The sequence below is a fragment of the Rhincodon typus genome, chromosome 6, assembly GCF_021869965.1.
Source record: "Rhincodon typus isolate 14 chromosome 6, sRhiTyp1.1, whole genome shotgun sequence".
NCBI classification, from domain to species: Eukaryota; Metazoa; Chordata; class Chondrichthyes; order Orectolobiformes; family Rhincodontidae; genus Rhincodon; species Rhincodon typus.
In genome coordinates, this window is record NC_063337.1 from 19,771,749 (window position 1) to 19,798,420 (window position 26,672).

The window sequence follows — 26,672 nt, forward strand, 5'->3', positions numbered from 1 at the left end:
CTTTATTGTTCAAAAAAAATCTACCTTTTTTTTAAAAACATTTACTGAAGTAGCGTCAACTACTTCACTGGGCAAGGAATTCCACAGATTAACAACCCTCTGGGTGAAGAAATTCCTTCTCAGTTCAGTCCTAAATCTGCTCCCTCTAATCTTGAGGCTGTGCCCTCTTGTCCTAGCTTCACCTGCTAGTGGAAATATCCTCTCTACTTCTATCTCATCTATTCCCTTCATAATTTTATATGTTTCTATAAGATCCCCCCTCAATCTTCTGAATTCCAATGAATATAATCCCAATCTACTCAGTCTCTCTTCATAAGCCAACCCCCTCAACTCTGGAATCAACCTAGTGAACCTCCTTTGCACCCCCTCCAGTGCCAATACATCCTTTCTCAAGTAAGGAGACCAAAAGTGCACACAGTACTCCAGGTGTGGCCTCACCAGCACCTTGTACAGCTGCAACATAACCTCTCTGCTTTTTATTTCAATCCCTTTAGCAATGAAGGACAAAATTCCATTTGCCTTCCTAATTACTTGTTGTACCTGCAAACCTACCTTCTGTGATTCATGCACAAGGACACCCAGGTCCCGCTGCATAGCAGCATGCTGCAACTTTTTACCATTCAAGTAATAATCCTTTTTACTATTACTCCTACCAAAATGTATGACTTCACATTTATTTACATTGTATTCCATCTGCCAGACCTTTGCCCACTCACTCAATGTATCTATGTTCCTCTGCAAAGTTTCACAGTCCTCTGCACACTTTGCTTTGCCACTCATCTTAGTGTCATCTGCAAACTTTGACACCCTACACGTGGTCCCCAACTCCAAATCATCTATATACATTGTAAATAATTGTGGTCCCAACACCGATCCCTGAGGCACACCACTAGTCACTGACTGCCAGCTAGAATAGCACTCATTTATCCCCACTCTTTGCTTCCTGTTGGTCAACCAATCCTCTATCCATGCTAATACTTTACCCTTAATGCCATGCATCCTTATCTTATGCAGTAGCCTCTTGTGCGGCACCTTGTCAAAGGCCTTTTGGAAATCTAGGTACACCACATCCACTGGGTCCCCATTGTCCACCTTGCTCGTAATGTCTTCATAGAATTCCAAAAAATTTGTCAAGCATGACCTGCCCTTTGTGAACCCATGCTGCGTCTGCCCAACGGGACAATTTCTATCAAGATGCCTTGCTATTTCTTCCTTGATAATAGACTCAAGCATCTTCCCCACTACAGAGGTTAAGCTAACTGGTCTATAATTCCCCATCTTTTGTCTACTTCCCTTTTTAAACAGTGGCGTCACATTTGCTGTTTTCCAATCTGCTGGGACTGCCCCAGAGTCCAGCGAATTTTGGAAAATTACCGCCAGTGCACCTGCTATTTCTCCCGCCATCTCTTTTAGTACCCTGGGATGCATTCCATCAGGGCCAGGAGACTTATCAATCCTTAGCTCCATTAGCTTGCCCAACACTATCTCTTCCGTAATTATGATTGTTTCCAGGTCCTCACCTACCTTCGTCTCTTTGTCAATTACTGGCATGTTATTAGTGTCCTCCACTGTGAAGACCGATACAAAATACCTGTTCAATGCCTCGGCCATTTCATCATATCCCATAACTAAATTCCCCTTCTCATGCTCTAAAGGGCCAACATTTCCTTTAGCCACTCTTTTTCATTTTATATATTTATAGAAACTTTTCCTATCTGTCTTTATATTCTATGCTAGTTTTTTCTCATGTTCTATCTTACTTTTCCTTATAGCTCTTTTTGTGGCTTTCTGTTGACCTTTAAAGTTTTCCCAATCTTCTCGTTTCATGCTGTTTTTGGCCACTTTGTATGCCTTCTCTTTCAATTTGATAGCCTCCTTTATTTCTTTAGACACCCATGGCAGATTACCCCTTTTCTTACAGTCCTTCCTTTTCATTGGAATATACTTTTGCTGAGCACTTTGAAAGATTGCTTTGAAAGTCCTCCACTGCTCGTCAACTGTCCCACCATAAAATCTTTGTTTCCAGTTTACTTTAGCCAAGTCTTCCCTCATTCTATTGTAGTTCCCCTTGTTCAAGCACAGGACCCTGATATTGGATTTTATCTTCACACTCTCCATCTGTATTCTAAATTCAACCATACTGTGATCACTCCTTCCAAGAGGATCCCTAACTATGAGGTCATTAATTATTCCTGTCTCATTACACAGGACCAGGTCTAGGATAGCTTGCTCCCGCGTTGGTTCCGTTACATACTGTTCAAGAAAACTATCACAGATACACTCAACGAACTCCTCCTCAAGGCTACCCTGACCGAGCTGGTTTGACCAATCTACATGTAGGTTAAAATCCCCCATGATAATTGCCGTACCATTTTTACAGGCATTAGTTATTTCTTTGTTTATTGCCCGCCCCAATGTGATGTTATTATTTGGTGGCCTATAGACTATGCCTATCAGTGACTTTTTCCTCTTAGAATTTCTAATTTCCACCCAAATGGATTCAACCTCATTCTCCATAGAACCTGTATCATCTCTCAGCACCGCCCTGATGGCGTCCTTGAATATCAGAGCTACACCACTTCCCTTACCTTCCTGTCTGTCCTTCGGAATAGTCTGGTACCCTTGGATATTTAACTCACAGTCGTGACCATCCTGTAACCATGTCTTCGTAATGGCTACCAAATCATATTCATTCGCAATGATTTGTGCCGTTAACTCATCAAACTTGTTACGAATGCTACGAGCATTCAGGTAAAGTGCCTTTATGCTAGCTTTCTTACCCTCATGATTTCCAACATCTCTAATAATATCTCCTGAGTTATCCTTCCTTTTTGCTTCTTTCATAGTCTGCCTTGAACTTAAACCCTCCTGCACACATGCTAACCTGCTGCATACCTTTTTATTTACCATCATACTCCCTGTCGTTTTCCCTTTCTGGCATCATTCATAAAATTATGCTCTAGCATTATTGTAATGTTGATAGTCAGAGACTTTTTCCTCGGGTGGAAATGACTATTACGGGGGGGGACATAATTTTAAGGTGATTGGTGGAAGGTATAAGGGAGATGTCAGAGGTAGGTTCTTCACACAGAGAGTGGTGGGTGTGTGGAATGCGCTGCCAGCAGTGGTAGTGGAGTCAGATACTTTAGAGACTTTGAAGCAACTCTTGGATAGGCACAAGCAGGATAGTAAAATGCAGGGTAGATTGATCTTAGTAGGATAATAGGTCGGCACAATATCACGGGCCAAAGGGCTTGTACTGTGCTGTACTGTTCTATGTTTCTGTGTTTCATTAGCCAAGCCTTCCAAAGCAAAGTGAAATTTGTGTGAAAAAAAGTTAAGTATAAATTTTCAGGGAGAAAATGGCCCAAAAAAATGTCTCATTATTACAACAGCTGAATTACCAGATATGAATGTATTAAACTGATTAATTAATATTCTGTAAAAGATTATCTCTGACAACTTTATGTTGGTTGCTGACCATCATGCGAAAAATGTTTCATTTATTTCTTCTAATACTTGTGGTTTAGTGCTTCCCGCCTAAAAATTTGTTTCCACACTCTTTCTACTGGCTTTAAAGTTTACATAGTGATAAATATTGCATATTTTCACCAGCTGCTGAGCGTGACAAGTGTAAAATGTAAATCCTGTAGACAAAGATCTCCAATAAGGTGAACTGACACTGCTTCCAACACTGCATTTAGCACTAAAGGATGGTTATGAGAAAGTCGAAGCGAAACTGCCAAAAGCTGAGGACCTAGAGGGAGCTGCGAAAGGTTTGATGAGGCTGCAGGATGTGTACAGCCTAAGCACAGAGGGATTAGTCAAAGGGGAGTTTCTACAGGTGGCCGGAGATGATATTTCCATTATCTACAGGCCAACCTTCTCCAGTGCTCTTTCAGCAGATGACTGTTTTCAAATTGGAAAGGTATGTAAACATAGGTGAAGAGAAGTTTTTTTTTAAATTCTAAGTTTTGTTAAAAAAAAGGTATATTCTTTCTAGTGAATCTATAAAACAGTCTTTTGGAATAAGATTCTCTGACAGTCATTTATTGTCACTCAGGATGTTTTTGTGGGAATTAAATAAGCAAAGAACTGCGGATGCTGGAAATCAGAGAAAAAAACAGAAATTGTCGGAAAAACTTAGTGGAGACAAAACAGAGTTAACGTTTTGGGTCCAGTGACCCTTCTTCAAAAACAGTTGCAAAGAAGAGTACGGTGGCTCAGTGGTTAGCGCTGCTGCCTCACAGCGACAGGGAGCCAAGTTTGATTCTAGCTTTGCTGGAAATATGCAGAGCACCCAACAATGATTTGATGCTAGCGGTGCCATTTTGGATCTCTATTTTGCATGGTGGCTCAGTGGTTAGTATGGCTGCCTCACAGCACCAGGGACCCAGGTTCAATTCTAGCCTTGGGTGATTGGCTGTGCGCAGTTTGCACCTTCTCCCCATGCCTGCGTGGGTTTCCTCCGGGTGCTCCGGTTTCCTCCCACAGTCCAAAGATGTGCAGGTTAGGTGGATTGGCCATGCTAAATTGCCCGTAGTGTCTAGGGTGGGAAATGCACGGATAGGGTAGGGGGTGGGCCTGGTGGGATGCTCTTCAGAGGGGTAGTGTGGACTCAATAGGCTGAATGGCCTGCTTCCACACTTTATGGAGCCTATGAAATTCTGAAAAATTCACTGGACTCAAAACATTAACTCTATTTCTTTCTCCACAGATGATGAGTTTTTCTAGCAATTTCTGGTTTTGAACATGCTTGGTTCCTGCTTACTTAATCCACATGCATATATTAATTAATTAACCAAACCAAGAACAGTGTGCATTGTGTACAAGTTTACTTCGGGTGTTTATGGTATGATAATTCTACAATTACCATTGATGTTTAACCAAAGACTGGTGTGGTAATGCGTAAGATCACTCAGGGGCCTCCTACAAATAGAAACATAGAAAATAGTAGAAGAATCAGGCCATCAGCTCACCCAGCTTGCTCTATAATTCAATATGATCACTGCTCGGCTCTCTTAACCCACACTGTCTCCTTGCACAGAAAAATAGTTACACCATTATCCTCTTGGCAGGTTGCTGGTCACCAATTCTCACACTGCATGCCCTAAACATTCAGGGTGACTACATTTTGCTATCCACAAAACTGTCACCAAATGCAACATACAAGCTTCAGCTACAACTCCAAAGCCCAAAGTTCAAGCTGCTGCAACCAAAGATGCCTCTTGCACAAATGGTTATCTGAGGCACTGGAGTCATCCTTAATATCCATATAGCACAAGACGGGCAATGTATTGGGCTAGACAACTAAACCAACCAGTTCCACGAAGGTGCTATTATTCCCTCGAAAGTGGGATCTCCTACAACTTAAGGGAAGAGGATATTTCTCCTTTTTGCCCCCTTTATAGTTCAGTCCATTGTACTGTGGATTGCTTTTGAGTGTTGCAGAGAGAATGCTCATAACTAAAAGCAGGTTTGAATTCTGTTTTTAATTATGTTGAGAGAGATGGTTCTTGATTTCAAAGCCTGTCTAAATTAATAGAAATGAAAATTGGATCGTTTCTACAGAAGCCAGCTAATTCAAAGTGCTAGGTTTACACCGAATTGACAAGTTAAAAATCCACTCCCAGCTTTTTTCATTCTAGACACACTGGTGCATAAGTTCACCTTACATAGCAGCATTCATGTCAATGGAAAATTGGATGGTCTTCAAATCAACTACTAATTCCCACCACACATTCTGTATTGCAATCTGAGGTGAATTCATATCCCACTATCTTTTTCATCTAAAACATTTGTTGCTTTTATCCCAAAGTCATAGATTAAAAATAGAAACATTCCCAAAAGTTTCTAACTTCCAAAACATTTTTGTTTTCATATCAAGAAAGTATTATCCCTTGTAGGAGCAAATTACTGCCGATGCTGGAATCTGTATTGAAAAACAGGCACTGGAAATCACAGCAGGTCAGGCAGCATCCATGGAGAGAGAGCAAGCTCACGTTTCGAGTCTAAATGATTCTTCATCTGATGAAGAGTCACCTAGACTCGAAAAGTTAGCTTGTTCTCTATTCATGGATGCTACCTGACCCATTGTGATTTCCAGTGTATTTTGTTTTCAGGAAGTATTATCCCTTAACAGGTAGAATAAATGTTAATATAGCCTTATTGTTTAACAAAGAAGGACAACTGTGCATTTTCAAGTCATTTTCAGTGGCTACAGTAGCTTAATGGAAAATATATTGAATGTTTTATCGAGATAATTTATAAGACTGCGTTTGTCATTTATGTCACCACATGATTTCGTGCCTAAGTTCACAGATTTTATGAGTTCCACGAGTTTATATCAGGATAGCGGCTGCAGAACTCAATGGTCCATTTGGGATTTTCCATCTATTCCATTCATCAACCCTGCTTGATTTTCTGCACAGTTTTTACTGAAAACATTCCTGGGTGTTAACAGTGTTGGGTTCTGCGTAGATTTGCCTTTAATTAACACAAATTAAATGTTCCTGAGCCGAACGATTCCCAACATATCTCTGTCACAAACTTTCTTAGTTTTTAACAGAGGAAGTAGTTTCCAATATACAAACAAAATAGTACTGGCTATTTATTAGTGGCTGTTATATAAACAGTAGTAATGTAAATGCTCAATTAAATGTACTTGCTATTTAATGGAATGTCAGAATGCTTTTTATATAAAGTTATATTCCGTATAAAGCTACATTTATATAAAAACATACATGCACAGTTTTTTTTCATACATGTATCGAAGAATATCATTTTAAGTTGGCCTTTGTGAAACTTGCTTGGATTTGAAATTGGACATAAACAGCAAAAGTCCAAGGGTTTTTTTCTATTTTCTATTGTGAATTTATCTGTTCCTAATCACAGGATGGTGTCTGACTGGGGATTGTTTTGTGTGTGTGTGTGTGTGTTGGGGACTTGGTTTGGTTGTATAATAATTTACATGTACTGTTAATAAAATATAGTTTTTTTCTGCTTTTTCTATGCAACTAAACCTTCACTGATTGATCAGAGTTATAATTTATTTTAACGCCTGATCAACGAAATGAAGTTTCATAAATGATCAATCCAAGAAAATCCAAAAGTTGGATCACATCCGAATCAAAATATTAGATAAAAAATGCTAAACTTTGCAATAAATCAGAATTGTTTTTTTCTCAAAAATACGAGCACACAGCAGAATCATGCTAAATAAAAACCAAAAGAACTGCGGATGCTGTAAATCAGGAACAAAAACAAAGTTGCTGGAACCGCTCAGCAGGTCTGGCAGCATCTGTGGAGGAGAAAACAGAGTTAACGTTTCGGATCCAGTGACCCAAAAGAGGGCTGCCAGACCTGCTGAGCTTTTCCAGCAACTTTGTTTTTGTTGCAGCAGAATCATGCATTCACTTGTGCTACCAACATCAATTAGCTTCAGAATAATTTGAATCCAGTTCAGCTGGATCTGGGTCATAGTAAAGAAAATTGTTGCCAGAAATTGGATTACTTTTGTTTCTTCTTCTCACTAATGTTTTGATTCAGTGTAACTATGGAGATGATTTCCTTAGGGATGACTGCATGTCATTCCCCTTTTTATACTACATTAACTTTCATGTCCATAGAAAGTGTCTTGTTTCTTTTCTCCCCCCACTACTAACAGATTTTGCTATCACACCCAACATCTTTACACTCACTTCAAATTGTAATAAGACTTTAAACTTTGCACTGCTTTTGACAGTATTTGAGGCATAATACTGAACAAGTAACTGTTGTAATTTGTAGAGAGTGTAACACAACAGCAGCTTGTGTGGAGTCTGGGGGTGTTACATTTAAATACATTATCATCTGAATATTCTTCGGCAGAACTTTGGATGACTGGTTGCAGTGAGAAAGCAGACCAGGCTCTCTTCCTTAAGAATGCATAGAATTGTTTGAAAACTTAACTTTGATCTTACAGCCTGTGCTTGTGCCCGAATGGATCGCCACTTCCCTGGGTCTAGCCCAGCCTAGGCCTTTCTTGTGGAGGCAGTGTGGGGAGGATAGGCAGTGCCATCCACCCTCATGGAGTGGGGTTCCAACACGGCTCATTAAGAACCTAATAATGACAATTGAAGGAGTCTGACCAGCATTTTCCAGGCCCCTGCAGGTAGCAAGGGTCCATTTTACTATCTGGAGGTGGTCGCCTGGTGCCAAGACTGGACGTCCAGTTCTCCAGACTGTTAGGCCTAGAAGCCTCCTACATCCATGGGAGCAACCATAAGGGCTCCAATAGAAGTGATCCCCACTACTCAAACAGTGAAGGCCTGGCTGCATTTCTAACCATTTTCTAAAGTAAGTTGAAAACAAGTTGCAGAGCCTACATTTAAAGGCCCCTATCCTTTACTTACCCTCTTTTGCAGTCTTCTGACCCTTTCAAGGCCTTTGATTGTTCCCACACCGTACTCCTGCGTTGGTTCAAGACCTGGAAACAGTCTCAGCCTCTGTATCCTGTCCCACATTGAAAATCCTGCCCGTGGACTTTACTGTTCATGTCCAATTTCAAATCCAAGCAAGTTTCACAAAGCCCAACTTAAAATGATACTCTTCGATACATGTATGAAAAAAGAAATTGCGCATGTATGTTTTTATATAAATGTAGCTTTATATGGAATATAACCTTATGTAAAAATCTTCTGACATTCCATTATATAACAAGTATATTTAATTGATCATATACATTACTACTGTGTATATAATATTCTTCTACAAATTGAGATAGCTTTATATGAAAGTACACTTAGATAATCTACTTGTGCACTCACCAGGTATTATGACCCCATTTAAAACATTTAAGTCCGTGTTCTACTTGTTATGTTCCCAGGTTGCCTATGATATAGGTGATTACTATCACTCAGTTATTTGGCTGGAAGAAGCAGTCACCCTTTTCCGACAAAGTATTGGAATTTGGAATACTGAGGATCAAGGAAGTCTTGAGGAAGCTCTGGACCATCTGGCCTTTTCCCATTATATGGTAAGCAGTACATGTCGAAGGTGGAATTTGTTTGATGGGCGAAGGCAAATATTGAAAACTTAATACCTGACTGCATGTGAAAATTGTTCCATTAGTTAGCAATTACTTCAGTGAGAAGCTTAACCAGATGAGGTACACAGTTTGTTAAATGCAACTCATCTTTGACTGTGAAGTTTTGATTTGCTTGTAGCAGGAAACTAAATAGCTGAGGAATTGGAAGGTGATTTGAAGTTTCCTAAGGACACCCCTGTTTACTCTAGAAAAGAAATATCTCATTCTACATCTGAATTATGTGTAAAACACTTTGCAACAATTAACCATATTAATGGCAGTCTTTAACTCTAGCTTGTTGTTTTCGTTGAATTTGAAAATTGAATATGTTTTCAGTTACGTTAATTTGAAATGATACTTCACAGATGTGAATGTAACAAAGTGCAAGAAAAACAAAATGGAAAACTCATTGTCGAAAAGAAATCAAAGCAGATTGCAGCGTGTCACATTTGTCATACAATATAAGTTACTTCATACAGTACTAATGAGCTCAACAATCACTGTTAAGCATTTATCTATAATTTATCAAACATTTTGTTATTTTCTGACACTTCCTCTCTGAAAGACCCGATATCTTGTTGCCAACTTTCTTCATTATAAAATCTGACCTTTATGATATTTAGAATGGAAAACAATGTTATTATAATAATAGTATTAGTTTATAATATTCAGAAAGGGAACAGCCCCGGTGAAGTTATTGCATCTCAGTGCACCTTGAGACAGTGCATCTCAGTTTGTTCACGCCTCTAATGAGGCTTTGGGTGTGCTAGTGTCTGGTTTTTGGTGCTCAGAGTGCCTTTAACAGCTCCAAAATGGCACCTACGGTTCACGTGCACTTTTGTGCGGTCAGCCATATTGGGTGCCATGTTGATGCAGGTAGTGCCCACTGTGAAGCTCCCACAAATGATTTGATGCCAGCGGTGCCATTTTGGATCTCTATTTTACATGGTGGCTCAGTGGTTAGCATGGCCACCTCATAGCACCAGGGACCCATGTTCGATTCCAGTCTTGGGCAACTGTCTGTGTGGAGTTTGCACATTCTCCCCTTGTCTGCATGAGTTTCCTCCAGGTGCTCCAGTTTCCTCCCACATTCCAAAGATGTGCAGGATAGGTGGATTGGCCATGCTAAATTGCTTATAGTGTCCAGGGATGTGCAGACAAGGTGGATTGTCCGTGGGAAGTGTAGGATTATGGGGATAGGTGTGGGGGTCTAGGCAGAATGCTTTCTGTAGTTGCTTCAAGTTGCTAAGCCCCGAGGGGGTGGTATGGCTGGAGCTCATCAAAGAGTCCTTGTTTGTAGAACTGAAGGAGGTAGGTGTCAGGCTCCCATTGACCTACTGCTGCTCTGCTACTGCTCTACTTCCAAGAACTGTTTGAAGAGGCACTTGGAGGAGGTGATGACTTCCCTACCACAGACACAGACACACCCAGACAGAGACTCACACATACGCATGCATACACACAGACACAGACACAAACACACACACACACACACGCACGCACGCACACTGTATCTTTGGATATCTGCACCACACATAATGATTCCATAGAAACCAATGATTTTTATGACTGGGAGATGGTGGCATTGCAATCATGGCTATTTGACTATTACTCCAGAGATTCATGTCCCATCTTGGTAGCTAGTGGGTTTTAAATTTAATTAATAAATGTGGAACATAAAACTAGTTATTCATAATAGTGGCCCTGACACTTTGTGATCAATTGGGGTTAAAAACCCATTTGTTCACAAATGTCTTTTTGAGAAGGAAATCTGCTGGCCTTATCTGGTCTGGCGACATGTGACTCCAGACTCACAGTAATGTGGTTGAGTTTTAACTCCCCTCTGAAATGATCGAGCAAGCCACTCAGCTCAAGGACAATTAGGGATGGGCAGTAAATGCTGATCTTTCCGGCGATGCCCGCATCCCATGAAAGAATAATGCAAAACAGAGAAATCTCCATGAGACCAACGGAAAAAAAATGACTGGACAATATTTCACTTTTTAAAAAATTTACAATAACAAAACAATAAAATAATTAAGCATTAATTAACAATTGAAGGGTATTTTGCATCCCAACCAATCATTTTGAACCATGAGTGGCATTCATCAGTATTCACAGTCCACCTTATGTACATGAATATTCTGATAAGGCATATGTCTGGGAAAACCCTCTCACTTTGGTCACAGCATCACTGATGGTACAGGATGCCCAGAAATTCCCTTTTACAACCACCTTAAATGGGGAACTGTAAAACAATGAAACAGTAGCAGAGGGACTTACCCAATCCACAATCTCATGCCCTTCCTGCCTTCTGCTCGCTGCTCTTTTCAACCGTATAACACACAGTAACATAATCTAGCTTTAAAACATGCTTCAACACCAGAATCTCTTGAAATACTCGCAGACAGAAAACTGTTTCATTTGGAGAGGATATGGCTTTATTTCCTCTTTAATTCTCAATGTTCTGAACTACCAAACAGAAAACACAGGCTGCCTCAAGCCCATTGCAATTAGCTTTGTCTTCATCTTTTGCTTCATAGCTATTCATCCCCATGACAACCTCAAGATGCATAGCTATTTCTTATAAATTGATGATATAATAATCATCATAACCCATAACCCTCTTTCAGAATACTCCCCAACTAACTATGGACATAAAGGAGATGGCACTCAAAATAAATTACAGACCATTCTGTGTACTTAAGTCATCACACCTTTCATAGACTTCTTGAAGTCTCTATTTTCCTAGAGATTAGTTTTGCTATCTGTGCCGTGTAGGTATCATTAGAGCAGAAGAGTGTTCGAGTCCTGAAGTGGAAATATTTTCAATCAAAAATCCTTCCTTATTTTCTTTAGGGTGTACCTCAGAACAATTTAAATTTGTGTTATGTTATCAAAGTTGGAATAGTTGAAATCAAAATGCTCAAATAGTTTGAAAAAAGGAAGAATGATATAATGTTGCTGATATCTTATTTTTCAGACAGGAAACGTTAGTTACGCATTGACCCTATCTAAAGAACTACTTCAGCTTGGTATGTGCTGCTAAAATGTTACTTTTTTTTCAATATTCACAAATGCAGTTTTCACCTGTCATATTTTGATGGCTTTTCTGTTCATTCATTTTGACCTTCCATCACTAAATCTATCTTCAAAAGGTTCTTTCCAACAAGAAATATGATTTTTTTTTAAATGTATACATTGTACAGTTTTAAAATATTTAATAGTTGTCCGTAGCAAAGAGTCAGGCACAGAATTCAACTGTTTTTTTACATCGAGCTATTGATCTGAAATTTCCTCCAGCCCAGTCCATTGCGTTGCTGAAGCCTTGGTGGAACTACATTTGAAACCGTGGTTTACTTGGAATTAAATCTGTGCTATAATTCTACATGATGAGTTGAATGGTCTGCCACTATCTTGGCTACATGTTTGTCTGGTAGCAAAGGTTTTACACACCAGAAGCTATATGGAGTCCTGTTGATACATGAGAAGGAGAAAGAGGGAGACAGCATTAAGGATTTGCCTAGTGGGTTCAAGATCAATCAACAGAATTTTGCAACCAGTGAGAAACAACAGCACAAAAGGCACTGAGAATAAAGTGATTGTTCCTGGAAGCACTGAATGATTTTGTTATTATTCAAGTAAACAGCAGACATTATTTGTAGTAACAAGCCCCCTGTTTCCGAGACAATTTTTTAAAAAGTTTGATCTAATGAATAGTGCTATCATTGTGTGTTGGTAGTTTGATTTTGCATTGAGATGATGATGATGATGATTGACAGAAAGTGCCTTTCATTCACACCTCTCTTCTGGTACATTAACTGAATAGTCATGATGGAAACCCATTCTCCGTGCACAATCCGCCATTCTGCCTTGAGAATTCCCAATTGGTTTTGTCCAAGCTTTAAAATAATACAATGCAGATACTTAATGCATGTATTTCATTATCTTCCTATAGCACGGTTTATAGAGGGGGTTTGCTTCCTCTTTCCTGTGAAGAAATCTTGTACAGATAATAACTTGAGGTACTTAATAGATTAATAATGCAACCACACAATATATAAATCATTAGCATCAAATATCTGTGCAGAAAGGCATTGTTTACAATAAGTAGCTTCACATGTTCTATTTCATATTAAGATAAAACTCTATTTACCAGTAGAATGGGTGCATTTTATCTATGTTTGTACTAAAAACTAGATGTTGAGCTGATTTCTAATCTACAGATTCAAGCAATAGGAGAATTGCCAGGAACATACAAAAGTATGAAAAAATCTTGCGAGCATCATCAGACACTGAGCCAAAGGAAATTGTGCTACAGAGACCAAATGTGACTCACCTGCTTACGAGAGACACCTATGAATCATTATGTCAAAGACTCGGCTCACAGGTAACTGAATAGGTCTCTTGGCCCTAGTGCAGATGTGCTTAAATATTTTGTCAGTTTAAGTGCCTTCTGAGTTCGGGAGAGAGGTGCGGTTTATAAGGAATTTTTTTCTGTTCAAGTCCGACTATATTTCCAGCTCATTGTTCAGATCTATAAGAATATAAGAGTTGGAGCAAGAGCTGGTATGTTAGCCGTGGAGACTGCCCCTCTATTTAAATTGACCTTCTATCTCTATTCCATTTCCTTGCACTATCCCATATCCCTTAATTTGTTTGATATCTATAAACTTCAGTCTTGAGTATGTTCAGCAATTGAACATGCATGGGGATAAAGGATTCCAAATATCCATAAACTTTTGAGTGAGGAAACTTCTCCACATTTCAGTTCTAAATGGTCAATCTGTTATTCTGAGTGTTAAGTGTTGTATTATACAAAAGATTAATCAAATTGATCATTCTATCACTAATTTTAAGATTTCATCAATACTTGTTTTATCACTAAATATTGTACGTGAAGTTAAAGGCAATTGTGTTGTTTTACATTTAAGAAAAATGTAATCCTGGACTCTTCTATCCCCCCACATTAAACCCCTTAAAGTCAAAATTAGTGGTTCAGTCATTTTTTAATTCACTCATGGGACGCAGGAATCATTGGCTGGCCAGCATTTATTGCCCACCCCTAGTTGCTCATGAGAAGTGGGTATTGAGATGCCTTCTTGAGCTTCTTCGTTCATTCTTTCTTTAATTGCATGTGGACAGCCCAATTCTCTGCATAGCGTTCTGAAATTAGATATAAGCAAGAATGAGAAAGCAACTCCAAAAGGCCTTTTTGATTGTTTCCCTAATGATATTTACTCTTCCTGAGTGTGCTGCCGATGAGCTTTGGTAGCTCAGATTTGGATTTGTGCACAACTTCATATTCAACAGCATCTGAATGATCCTGACACTGTTTTGCAAAATCGTTGATCACATTAAATTGGATATCATTTATTACCATGGAGACACAATGCTTTGTTTTTAACTTTTGAGACGGGGAGGTGATGGCCTCGTGGTATTATCGCTGGACTGTTAGTCCAGAGACCCAGGTAATGTTCTGGGGACCTGGGTTTGAATCCCACCATGGCAGATGGTGGAATTTGATTTCAATTCAAAAAATGTCTGGAATTAAGAGTCTAATGATGACCTATGCCAATTGTTGGGGAAAAGCCCCTATGGTTGACTAATGTCCTTTAGGGAAGGAAACTACCATCCTTACCTGGTCTGGCCTACATGTGACTCCAGACCCACAGCAATGTGATTGACTTTTAACTGCCCCCTGGGCAATTAAGGATGGACAATAAATGCTGTCTTAGCCAGCAATGCCCTCTTTCTGTGAATGAATAAATTTTTTAAAAACATTTTATTTTTCCACAGAACTGCATTATTTGGTCCGTATTCTTCTTGATTTCTCTGAACCTCTCATTGTTTCTCACCATTCCTCATCATTTCTCATCATTCTTCATCATTCCTCATCATTTTTCAATAATACCTTCCTGTATTTTAGCGAAAGCATTATCAAGATTCGCAGCTTTATTGCTCCTACGAGACAAACCTTAGTCCACACTTGATTCTACAGCCAGTGAAAAGGGAGATTATAAGCCGGAAGCCATATGTCGTGCTGTACCACAAGTTTGTCAGTGATTCCGAAGCAAAGAGGATAAAGGAAATTGCTGCTCCTTCGGTAATGTTTATTTTGCATGTTTGTTCGTTTTTGAAATCACAATCATTACTGGATTTCAATGGAATGATGCAAACAGGAGATATGTTTGGCCAATGTTGTAGGTACCTTGAGTATCAAAGAATTAATGAATTATTTACAAGCATAATTAGATCCTTGGTTGTGGCTTCTCTTTAATCTAATGTGCAAGCCCTTTTAATGTTAGTTGTACACCATACAGAGCAGCACCAGCCCAAAAGCAACATGATGACGAGGCCTGGTATGGAGGGAAGGTCTTATGAGGAAAGCTGAGGGACTTTCTGTTTTCGTTAGAGAGAAGAAGGTTAAGAGGTGACTTAATAGAGACATACAAGATGATCAGAGGATTAGATAGGGTGGACAGTGGGAGCCTTTTTCCTCGGATGGTGGTGGCTAGCACGAGGGGACATAGCTTTAAATTGAGGGGTGATAGATATAGGACAGATGTCAGAGGTAGGTTCTTTACTCAGAGAGTAGTAAGGGTGTGGAACGCCCTGCCTGCAAAAGTAGTGGACTCACCAACTTTAAGGGAATTTAAATGGTCATTGGATAAACATATGGATGATAATGGAATAGTTTAGGTTAGATGGGCTTCAGATTGGTTTCACAGGTCGGCGCAACATCGAGGGCCGAAGGGCCTGTACTGCGCTGTAATGTTCTATGTTCTGTGTTCTATGTTCTATGGCTGGGCCAGAATGTTCATATAGGCTTAGATGTTCCATATTAATTGGCTGTTCATCTTTCTGGGCATTATTTTCTTTCTCTGATGCTTGGGGGTACAACCTGAGTCATCCAAGACAGTCCTAGAGGAGCTGTAATCCAAAACCCTGTTTCTTTCACTACCTAGTTTGCTGAAACTTTGTGGCTATGTCTAATAGGAATTAGGTTAAGATTGCACAAACCTTTTTCACTTAGGACTTGTGCAGCCATTAGCAGGGGAGACTTTTATCTTATCTCTGCAGGAAGGTCTTTTCACCCCATCACCAATTAAGTTGGGAATTAACAACTAAGTAAAAGCCTCTTCACATTAATGCTGCAATTAACCCTATTCCCAACAGGTGGCAGCAATCATGACTGTTAAAATGGAGCCTGCTGGGTTTGGGGGTAGGGTTTCTCGATCATCCCCAGTGTGGAGATGACGGCAGGGATTTCAGACCCTTACTCCGACCCTCTGTGACAAGTCCCCACCCCATCTCAGTCTTAAATTGCTGTCCTTTTATTCTGAGATTCTGCCCTCTGGTCCTAGACTCTCTCAGGAGAGGCAACATCCTCTCAGTATTTACCCTGTCAAGTCTCTCAAGAATCCTATATGCTGTGAGATCACCTCTCATTCCTCTAAACTCCAGAGAGTAGTGTCCCAACCTGTTTACCCTTTCCTCACAGGACAATCTGTCTATACCGGGGATCATCCCAGTGCACCTTCTCTGATCTGCCTCCAATGAAAATGATATCTTTCCTTGAATAAGGAGACCAAAACTGCTCAGACTACTCCAGATGTGGTCATGAATTCCTTCCTTAAATGTCTGCCATTGCTACTATCATTCCTGCTAATTTATCCACCCATTTCATTTTAGCTAACTCTATCCTCATTTCATTGTAATTCCCTTTTTTTTAGGTTAAACACAGTTGTTTTTGACTCAGGTTTCTCACTCTCAAACTGAGTATTAAATTCTATCATGTTATGATCACTACCTGTTAAGGGATCTTTTACTCTGAGGCTATTTATTAAACCTGCATCATTGCTCATTACCAGATCCAAGATGGCCTAATCCCTGGTTAGCTCCATGAGAATTCCTCTAGTAAACTACCCCTAATGTGCTCAAATTGTTGTAGTAGCTACCCTTCTCAATTTGATTAACCCAATCAACATGAAGATTAAAGTCATGCATAATTATTGCTTTATTTGTTTTACAAATATGCAGTAATGTTTTGACTTGGTAAAGGGATCAAGGGTTACTGGAGGAAGGCAGGAGAATGGGATTGAGAAACATATCAGCCATGACTAAATGGTGGAGCAGACTCGATGGGGTGAATGGCCTAATTCTGCTCCTATATCTTACGGTCTTCTGGTTATTCCCAGTCTGAGTTGCTCCTTTTCTAGAATTTTAGCATGCAGAAAATATTGGGTAGAAGAGCAGATCAAAGTTCACAGGGAATCAGGTACACAGAGTATGTTGACTTATATTTAACATGTCTGATGACAATGGCAATTTCAAAACTCTGAAACATGTAATCAGAGTTGATCTGTTTACTGCACTTACTTCCCTGATCATTAGAGTCAATTCACATTATTATCAGAAATATTTGACCTAATTCTATTTCAATCATCTGCAGGGAAGAAAGGGGGCATAATGCCAGAGAATTTTCACTGTGATATGTGAGTTGTAGTCGTATCTTTGATTGCATAGTCTGATAGCTTTAAGGGCGTAATCTTTGTAGAAAAATAAACCAGTTGAAAGTCATTAAAAAAAAGTTGACATATTATTTCCACTTAAGTAAAATTGTGACCATCCGTAAAACTCATGCTGTTTTGCAACTTGCTGTTTGCTCAAGGCATGAATTCCTATGATTCCTTTCATTCCTTCTAACTCTGCAGGTATCTCAAGGGCAACAAACATTAAGACTGGTCTCGATTTGCATAGATTTTATTCAACATCTTTGCTGTGCAGGTCTATTAATGCCATCAATTGACATCACTATGATGCCGTCATCTGTAAAGTCCTGACACACTGCCTATAACATGCTGGTTAATCTGACAGCAGGTATAGTCACACTGCTAAGCCGAAGGGGGAGGAAGCTGCATCCATTGTAATGCCCACTCACTCTTGCTAGGTGAGGGACTGATGGAGTGCTATTATACACTTGTACAGGGTCTGGGCAGTACTGGCTAGGCTAGCCTTCAGAGAAGGTTCACTAGGTTCATCCTGGGTAAGGAGGGACTGAATTATGAGGAGAAGTTGAGTAGCTTGAGCCTGTACTTATGGGAGTTTAGAAGAATGAGTGGCGACCTTATTAAAATATACAAGATTCTCAAGAGACTTGACACAGTCGATATTGAGAGGCTATTTCCCCTTATCAGAGAGTCAAGGACTAGAGAGCATTATCTCAGTGGTCACTCTTTTAAAACTGAGATGAAGCAGAATTTTTTTCTCTCTGAAGGTAGTGAATCACAGAGGACTGTCAAGCCTGGGTCATTAAGATTATTTAAAGCTGAGGTAGACGTATTTTAGATCAGTATGGTTATTAAGGGTTATTGGAAAAAGGCATGAGAGTGGAGATGAGGATTATCAGATCAGCCATGAGCTCATTGAAAGATGGAGCAGACTCAATGGGTTGAATGGCCTACTCTGCTCTTACGTCTTGTGGTCTTGTGGTCTTAGCGTTTATTGCCCATCCTGAATTGTCTTTGAGAAGCTGCCTGTGTGAACTGCTGCAGCCCTTGGTGTATAGATACTCCCAAGGTGTAAACATGAAGGGAGTTCCAGGATGTTGACCAAGAGACACTGAAGGAATGGTGATAAAGTCCTTTATTTTAATGTACTTATTTATTTGATTGATACGTTGTCATACTTACTTTAGTATTATAATAGATATTAAACATACAGCCATGTTTTTAGTACAACAAAGCATTTTGTTGCCTCCCTTTGTGGAGGCACTTGGATCCTGTCCATAACATAAAATTCAGGATTATTTGAAAGAGGGTCTTATTTCTGGGCAGAAATGAATGAATGTAATCTGTATCTTGTTTGTCTCACACTTAGGCACTGTCAGTTTTTCCAAGTCCGGGCACAACAGTTACCTTTCCACTTTACATCTCTTTTTTTAAAAAGGTGTGAGAATTGCCTTTGTGGTGCGAACCTGAGTCTGTCGTAAATCAGTCAGTGAGGTGGGAGGAACGGGTAGGTGGGAGAAAAGACGGACAGGTCAAGTGGGCAGGGACCATCTGGGCTGGTTTTGGGATGAGGTCAGGGGTGGGGAGATTGTGAAGTCCACATTGAGACCATTGGGCTACAGGGTTCCCAAGGGAGTCACGGAGAGAGTAGTCCCTCTGGAAGGCAGATAAGGGTGAGGAAGGAAAAATGTCCTTGGTAGTGGGGTCAGATTGTAGGTGGTGGAAGTGGCGGAGGATAATGCATTGAATCCGGAGGTTGGTGGGGTGGTATGTGAGGATGAGGGGGATTCTGTTTTTGTTGTTATTGCGGGGAGGGGGTGTGAGGGATGAGTTGCAGGAAACGCGAGAGATGCGGTCGAGGGCGTTTTCGACCACTGTGGAGGGGAAGTTGTGGTCCTTATTTGCCTTCCGGAGGGACCGCTCTCTCCGTGACTCCCTTGTCCACTCCACACTCCCACTAGCCCCACCACCCTTGGCACTTTTCCCTGCAACCGCAGGAAGTGCTACATCTGCCCCTATACCTCCTCCCTCACCCCCGTCCCAGGCCCCAAGAAAACCTTCCACATTAAACAGATGTTCACCTGCACATCTGCTAATGTGGTATATTGTATTCGCTGTTCCCGATGTGGCCTCCTCTACATGGGGGAAACCAAGTGGATGCTCGGAGACTGCTTTGTGGAACACCTATGCTTGGTTCACGAACCAAGTCACGAACCACTTCAACTACCCCTCCCACTCCTTGGATGACATGTCCATCCTGGGCCTCCTCCAGTGCCCCAACGATGCCACCCGAAGGTTGCAGGAACAGCACCTCATATTTTGCTTGGGAACCCTGCAGCCCAATGGTCTCAATGTGGACTTCACAAGCTTCAAAATCTCCCCACCCCCGACATCATCCCAAAACCAGCCCAGCTCGTCCCCGCCCCCTTGACCTGTCCGTCTTTTCTCCCACCTATCCACTCCTCTCACCTCACTGATCTACCCCACCTTCACCTCCTACCTACCAGCCTCATCCCCGCCTCCTTGACCTTGACCCTTCCCTTGACTGACCAACCCCCATCCTAACTCCCCACCTACACTCACCGTTGCTCCGTCCCCACCTCCTTGATCTGTCCGTCTCCTCTCCACCTATCTGCTCCTTTATCCACCTTCCATCCGCCTCCCCCTCTCTCTCTGTTTATTTCAGAGTCCCCTTCCCCTCCCCCATTTCTGAAGAAGGGTCCAGGCCCGAAACATCAGCATTCCTGCTCCTCTGATGCTGCTTGGCCTGCTGTGTTCATCCAGCTCTACACCGTGTTATCTCAGATTCTCCAGCATCAGCAGTTCCTACTATCTCTCTCAGGGGCTAGACCACTGTGTTGGCCTGCATCAATACAGGAAGCACACTTATATCTCTCAAACCATTGGCTGTCATGACTTCTGCTCAGTGGCAACACTCAAGGTATTTAAGCTGCAATTGGAGGCTTGGCTGAAGATGCACTGCTAACTACACCAGACAGCAACTGGGCTGCTTTCCTGACGTTTGCTGTTCCCGTACCTTTAGATGTGCCATGGTGTCAAGTTGCCAAAACATATTAGGGCTACAACCTCTTTTATTTGGCTGTTCTCCAAAAACAGCTGTTCAGCACATTATTCCCAAACTTTCCTCAAGATTGTAAGATGGATGAGGAAAGCAATTGGGACCCCGTTCTTTTTCTGCAGTTTCACTGAAGCATAACATCCAAGGGTATCTTAACATCTAAATTTAATTGCTTGGTGGTTCAGAAGTTAAACATTTCCAAAAGGAGAAATGAAATCAAAGTTTTTCATCCTGCACTCATCAGGACTGAAACACCAGAAAACAACTTAGAAAGAAAGCAATGAAAAGAGTGAAACACCTTTACATGCTGGAAAAATAGTTTTTTTGTGTGTGTTTCCATCCTGATCAGTGCAAGACAAAAAACTTTGACTTTCTTTTTAGCAATGTTTACACCTATATTGGTTAGTCCATTCAGGGTGTTGATCAGTCATTGTGTGGAAAGCTTCCTTATATCAGTCCATAAGATAATTTATTATTTTGAATCTGTGCTCCTTTGCCCTAAAGTCGCAATCTACTTGGAAGTAATGTTTGGGCTGTACCTTTCCTCAGTTTACCATCAGTGTGTCTATGTGGATTTATCTGAGTTGCTACTCTGAGCCTAACTTTCTGCGGGTTTGATTTATCGCTCTGCCCTCTGATGTGGCCTCAGCTTTATGCCTCCTCTGTAAACAGCCTTCAGGGCTTGAGCCTTTCCCCTGCATCTGTGCAAACTGATCGGAGCTTGGTATAATCTCAACAAGTACCCTGCTGTTGAAATAGATAATCAAGTTTTCCAGCTTGTTTGATCATTGCTGTCTGTTCTTCCTCATATGTAATCAAGCAAAACCTGCACCCTTTCTCAATGGCTGAAGTAATTTACTTGAAACTTTGGAACTTGACAGCTTTTTAAGCCATTACAGGTTTTCCTTTAAGAGCTGGTAATTTCAAAACAAAATAGTCAAGAGGTTAACACAAACAAGGAAGAAATGACTTGCATTTAGCACTTTCACAACCTCAGAATGTAACAAAGCACTTTAGACATAATGAAGTACATATGAGGAGCAGGCACTATTAAATGCAGCAGCTAGTCTGCATACAGTAATGTCCGACAGACAGTGGTGTGGTAATAATCAGATCATTATTGTAATGGTGCTGATTCTTTTCTTGATTAATATGTGGCATGTGGTGATTGCTGGCTAGGCCAGCATTTATTGCCAGTCCCTAATTGCTCCAGGGAAGAGTGGTGGAGAGCTGCCTTGTTAAAACGTTGCAGTCCTTGGGTTGTAGGGCCACCCCACTGTTAAGCAGAGTTTACCAGAGCAATATATTTCTAAATCAGAATGGTGTGTACCTTGAAGGGAATATTATACATCATGGTGTTCCCTTGCCTTAGGTGATGGGCGATGAAGATCTGGAAGGTGCTGTCAAAGGAGCCTTGGTAACTTACTGTAGTGCATGTTGAAGGTGGCGGATGGGATGCCAACCAGCTATGATTCATTGTACTGGACGGTACAAAGTTTCTTGGTATTGTTGAAACCAATCCTTCCAGGAAGTGAGGATTATTCCATCACCGCTGACTTTGTGCCTTGTTGTTGGCGGGCAGGCTTATGGGGAGATAGGAGGTGAGTTCCTCACTGCAGAATTCCCAGTGTCTGACCTGATGTTAGAATCATAGAATCCCTACAGTGTGGAAACAGGCCCTTCAGCCCAACAAGTCCATACTGACCCTTGGAGCATTCCACCCAGACCCATCCCCCTATAACTCACACACCCCTGAACACTACGGGCAATTTAGCATGGCCAATCCACCTAGCCTGCACATCTTTGGACTGTGGGAGGAAACCAGAGCACCCAGAGGAAACCCACACAGACACAGGGAGAATGTGCAAACTCCACACAGACAGTTGCCCGAGGGTGGAATCGAACCCAGGTCCCTGGCACTGTGAGGCTGCAGTGCTAACCACTGAGCCACCATGCCGCCCCTTTCTACTCTGCAAAACTGGTACTGTTGTAGCCAGTGTATTTATATGGCTAGTCCAGTTCAGTTTCTGGTCAATAGAAAGTGCCAGGACAGTGACTGTGAGGAATACAGTGATGGTAATGCTATTGAATTTTGAGGTAGTAGTTAGGGTCTCTCCTGTTAGAGATGGTCATTACCTGGTAATAATGGAGTGCAAATGTTACTTGCCACTTATCAACCTAAGCATAGAGGATTCTAGCTCCTGTTTTATTGTGGGCACAGACTGTGAATGGTTCTGAACAATGTGAAACCACTAGAAAATGCCCCAGTTCTAACCTCTTGATAAAGGTAAGGTCATTGATGAAGTAGCTGAAGACGGTTGTTTGAGGACATTACTCTGAGGAACTCCTGCAGGGATATTCTTTGCTGACGATCAAAAGTGAACTAGCTTGTCCTTCATTTTCCACATTGTTGAGTAATTTTTTTTTGTTATTCACTCATAGGATATGGGCCATAATATAACAAACAGCAGAGTAACAGGGATTGCTGAATGGAAGAGGGAAGCAAGATTAAAATTGCAATATGAATGCCATTATTGACAAAGAGAATTTACAGATTGGATCTTTTCAGCAAAACAGCCTTTGTCAGCCAGTAGGAAATTCTGTTGCTAGTGACAACAGAGAAAACAAAGTATTGTTTTTCCAGCTGTTCCAGTGTTGATAATAAGACAGTAATACGAACCAGAACTATGTAGGATATTGTTCCTCTTTATGACACGTCTGCTTCTTTGCCCTGATGCATGGAGTCAGCTGGTTCACTAATTTCTGGCAAGATATCATCCACAAAATCTTGTTATTGCCCAGTAGCCAAGATTCCAATGACAAATTGGCTTCATGTAGCCTATTGATGATGTGCATGGTAGCTAAGTACAAATTCAAAGTAATGGTATCCCATACACATTATCATCAGGATGTAATTTGCAGTGTAGAAGGGGGCCTTGTGTAACAGGACTGTTAACCCATTGTTCTCTATCTTCAAGTACGGTACCTCAATGTTTGGGCACAATCGATAAACGCATGCCCGCAAAATCTGCAGTTCAAGCCTTGTAATTGGACTTGAGCTCATAGGCCAGACAAATGTAGCAGTTCTGGCAGGGTGCTGCATTGTTAGAGAAGCTGATTTTTGTATAAGTTTAGATGTTAAATGATCCCATTGTCCTTTTGGAAGAAAACCGGGAAGTTAGTTCAGTTAGTTGCTGTTAGTTTGTTCTATTTGTAGGATCCTGGTCACATTCCTTCCTCAATAAATGTCAACAAAAGGCAATGGCCTAGTGGTATTATCACTGGATTGTTAATCCGGAGACCCAGATAATGTTCTGGTGGACCTGAGTTCGAATCCTGCCACAGTAGGTAATGGAATTTGAATTCAATGAATATCTGGAATTAAGAATCTAATGATGACTGTGAATCCATTGTCAATTGTTGGGAGGAAAAACCCACCTGGTTCACTAATGTCCTTTAGGGAAGGAAACTACCATTCTTACCTGGTCTGGCCTACATGTGACTCTATACCCACAGCAATGTGATTGACTCTTCTGGGCAATTAGGGATGGGCAATAAATGCTGCCTAGCCAGTGACACCCTCATGCCATGAATGAAGAAAGGAAAATCAAAAATTACTTAACTGGGGATTTGTCTGTAGCCAGCATTTACAAACAAATTATGGGAGCAAACAATGGGAAGTTTCTGAGAGATTTTGTGATACAATGTTATTTAGACATGAGTCTTTCTTTTCTCGTCTGGCTTCTAGTCTTCTCTCGGCACTGGTGAATTGCTGCACATTAACAGTTGGCATATCCCTGAAGTAGAATAAGATGGCCCTAGCTATCCTAATCTGAATATGTTAAAACAACTATGAAATAGTTTAACCTCCAAACCTTGTGTGGTCATTTTTCTCATTTGGTTTCAGCAGATCTATTGTCTTTATTCATGAACTAGTCAAAAATTGGGTTAAAACGTGCTTCTTAGTGCCAGCAATGTTTTGATTTTAAAGAATGGAGGACTTGCCATCGCTTCAAAACTATGGATTATTTCCCAGATTTAATGGCAAACCGAATTTGTAATTTGTTTAACCAATAAGACTCCTCAGCAAGAAAATTATAGTAGCTCTTAGGCTGATTAGCCTAACATCTATTGTTAGAAAGATATTGGTATCAATTATTCAGGAAATAATAGTAGAGCATTTGGGAAAATCATAAGTTAATCAGAGTCACATCTTGATCTTAGTAGGATAATAGGTCGGCACAACATTGTGGGCCAAAGGGCCTGTACTGTGCTGTACTGTTCTATGTTCTATGTTCTAACATGACTTCATGAAAGGGAAATTGTATCTGACTAGTTTAGTAGTGTTTTTTGAGGAAGTCTCAACTAAAGGGGAACCAGTAGATGTGTTGTATTTGGACTCCCAGAAGGTATTCAATAAGATACCTCACAAAAAGTTAGGTCATAAGAGCGCATGGTGTTGGAAGTAGTAAATTGGCTCAAGGGAAGGGAACGGAGTGGGGATAAGGTGTTCTTTTTCAGGTTGACGACCTGTAGCCAGTGGGGTTCCACAGGAAACAGTGCTGGGTTCACAACTGTTTGCAAGATATATTTGTGACTTGGAGGAAGTAAGTGAATGTACTGTAGCCAAATTTGCAGATGACACTAAAATAGGTGGAAAGGCAGGTTGTGAGAGGGATACAAATATTTACAAGAGAGATCTTGGTCAGTTAAGTAAGTATGCAAAAATTTTGCAAATGCAATATAATGTGGGAAAATGTGAAGTTATTCATTTTGGACAGGAGAACAAAAGAGCATAATATAATTTAAATCGAGGAAAACTGCAGATAGCTGCAACACAAAGGAACTTGGGGGAACTTGTTCATGAAATGCAGAAAGTTAGTATGTAGGTGCAGCAGATAATTGCGAAGGTGAACAGAATGTTGGCCCTTATTTCAAGGGGGTTGGAGCATAAGAGCAGGGAAGTCTTACTGCAACTGTACAAGGTGCTGGTGCGACCACATCTGGTGTACTGTTAGCAGTTTTGGTCCTTTTAATTAAGAAAAGAAATGACTTCATTGGAAGCAGTTCACAGCAGATTCATTAGGATGAGCCCGGGTGTGGCAGAATTGTTTTAGGGGCATAGGTAAATAGGTTGGGTGTCTACTCATTGAGTTTAGAAGAATGAGAAGTGATCTCATTGAAATACTTTGGATTGTTAAGAGGCTTGACAGGATAAATGCTGAGAGGATCCTTCCCCCATCCTCCCCACAATGGGGGAGGGCATAGTCTCAGAATAAAGGGGCGCCAATTTAAGAATGGGATGAGGAGGAAATTCTTCTCGCAGAGGATTGTGAGAGTTTGGAACACCTTGCTGCAGAGAGCTGTGGGGGCAGAGTCCTTGTGTATATTTAAGGCTGAGACAGATAGATTCTGATCAGCGGGGGAATCAAAGGGTACGCGGAAAAGGCAGGAAGGTGGATGTGAGGAATGTTGGATCAGCCGTGATCCTACTGAAAACAGGGCAGGTTCTGGGGGCTGAATAGCAACTCCTGTTCCTATTTCTTATCGTCTAATGATCTAAACATTGGTCCACATGTCTGAATGGTCAGTCATTATGCTACTATATGTACTGGGGGACATTGATTTCAGATAAACTGAGAGGTCATTATACATTGGAAGCTCATTAGGTTTGATAACAAAATATTTATGAGCACGAAAAGAGAAAGAAAATCACCAATCATTATCTCCTATGTACATGGTACAGTCTAGTCATGGCCAGCCATTGAATTGCATTATCATAGATCCCCACATAGCGACAAATATACAATAAAAAAGGTTTTCCAGCACTCGATGAGGAAATACATGATTTACAACATATCTACCTTTGAGTGCCAAATTGTACATTTTGAGGGAAAAGCAAACAACTCTAGTCAGATTTGGAGATAATAAGGTGTAGAGCTGGATGAACACAGCAGGCCAAACAGCATCAGAGGAGCAGGAAAGCTGAAGGGTCTAGGCCCGAAACGTCAGC

General features: G+C 40.9%; 1 protein-coding gene across 2 annotated transcripts in view; it reads left to right on the forward strand.

Moving 5' to 3' along the window:
- p4ha3 (prolyl 4-hydroxylase, alpha polypeptide III) overlaps positions 1 to 26,672 on the forward strand; it is a 77,561-nt gene that overhangs the window by 16,664 nt on the left and 34,225 nt on the right. For both annotated transcript variants that reach the window (XM_020509803.2, XM_048597623.1), the window contains exons 3-7: positions 3,705 to 3,928; positions 8,867 to 9,016; positions 12,051 to 12,102; positions 13,294 to 13,457; positions 14,997 to 15,173. In XM_020509803.2, coding sequence (XP_020365392.2) covers positions 3,705 to 3,928; positions 8,867 to 9,016; positions 12,051 to 12,102; positions 13,294 to 13,457; positions 14,997 to 15,173 — 767 coding nt within the window. The remainder of the gene's footprint in view (positions 1 to 3,704; positions 3,929 to 8,866; positions 9,017 to 12,050; positions 12,103 to 13,293; positions 13,458 to 14,996; positions 15,174 to 26,672) is intronic.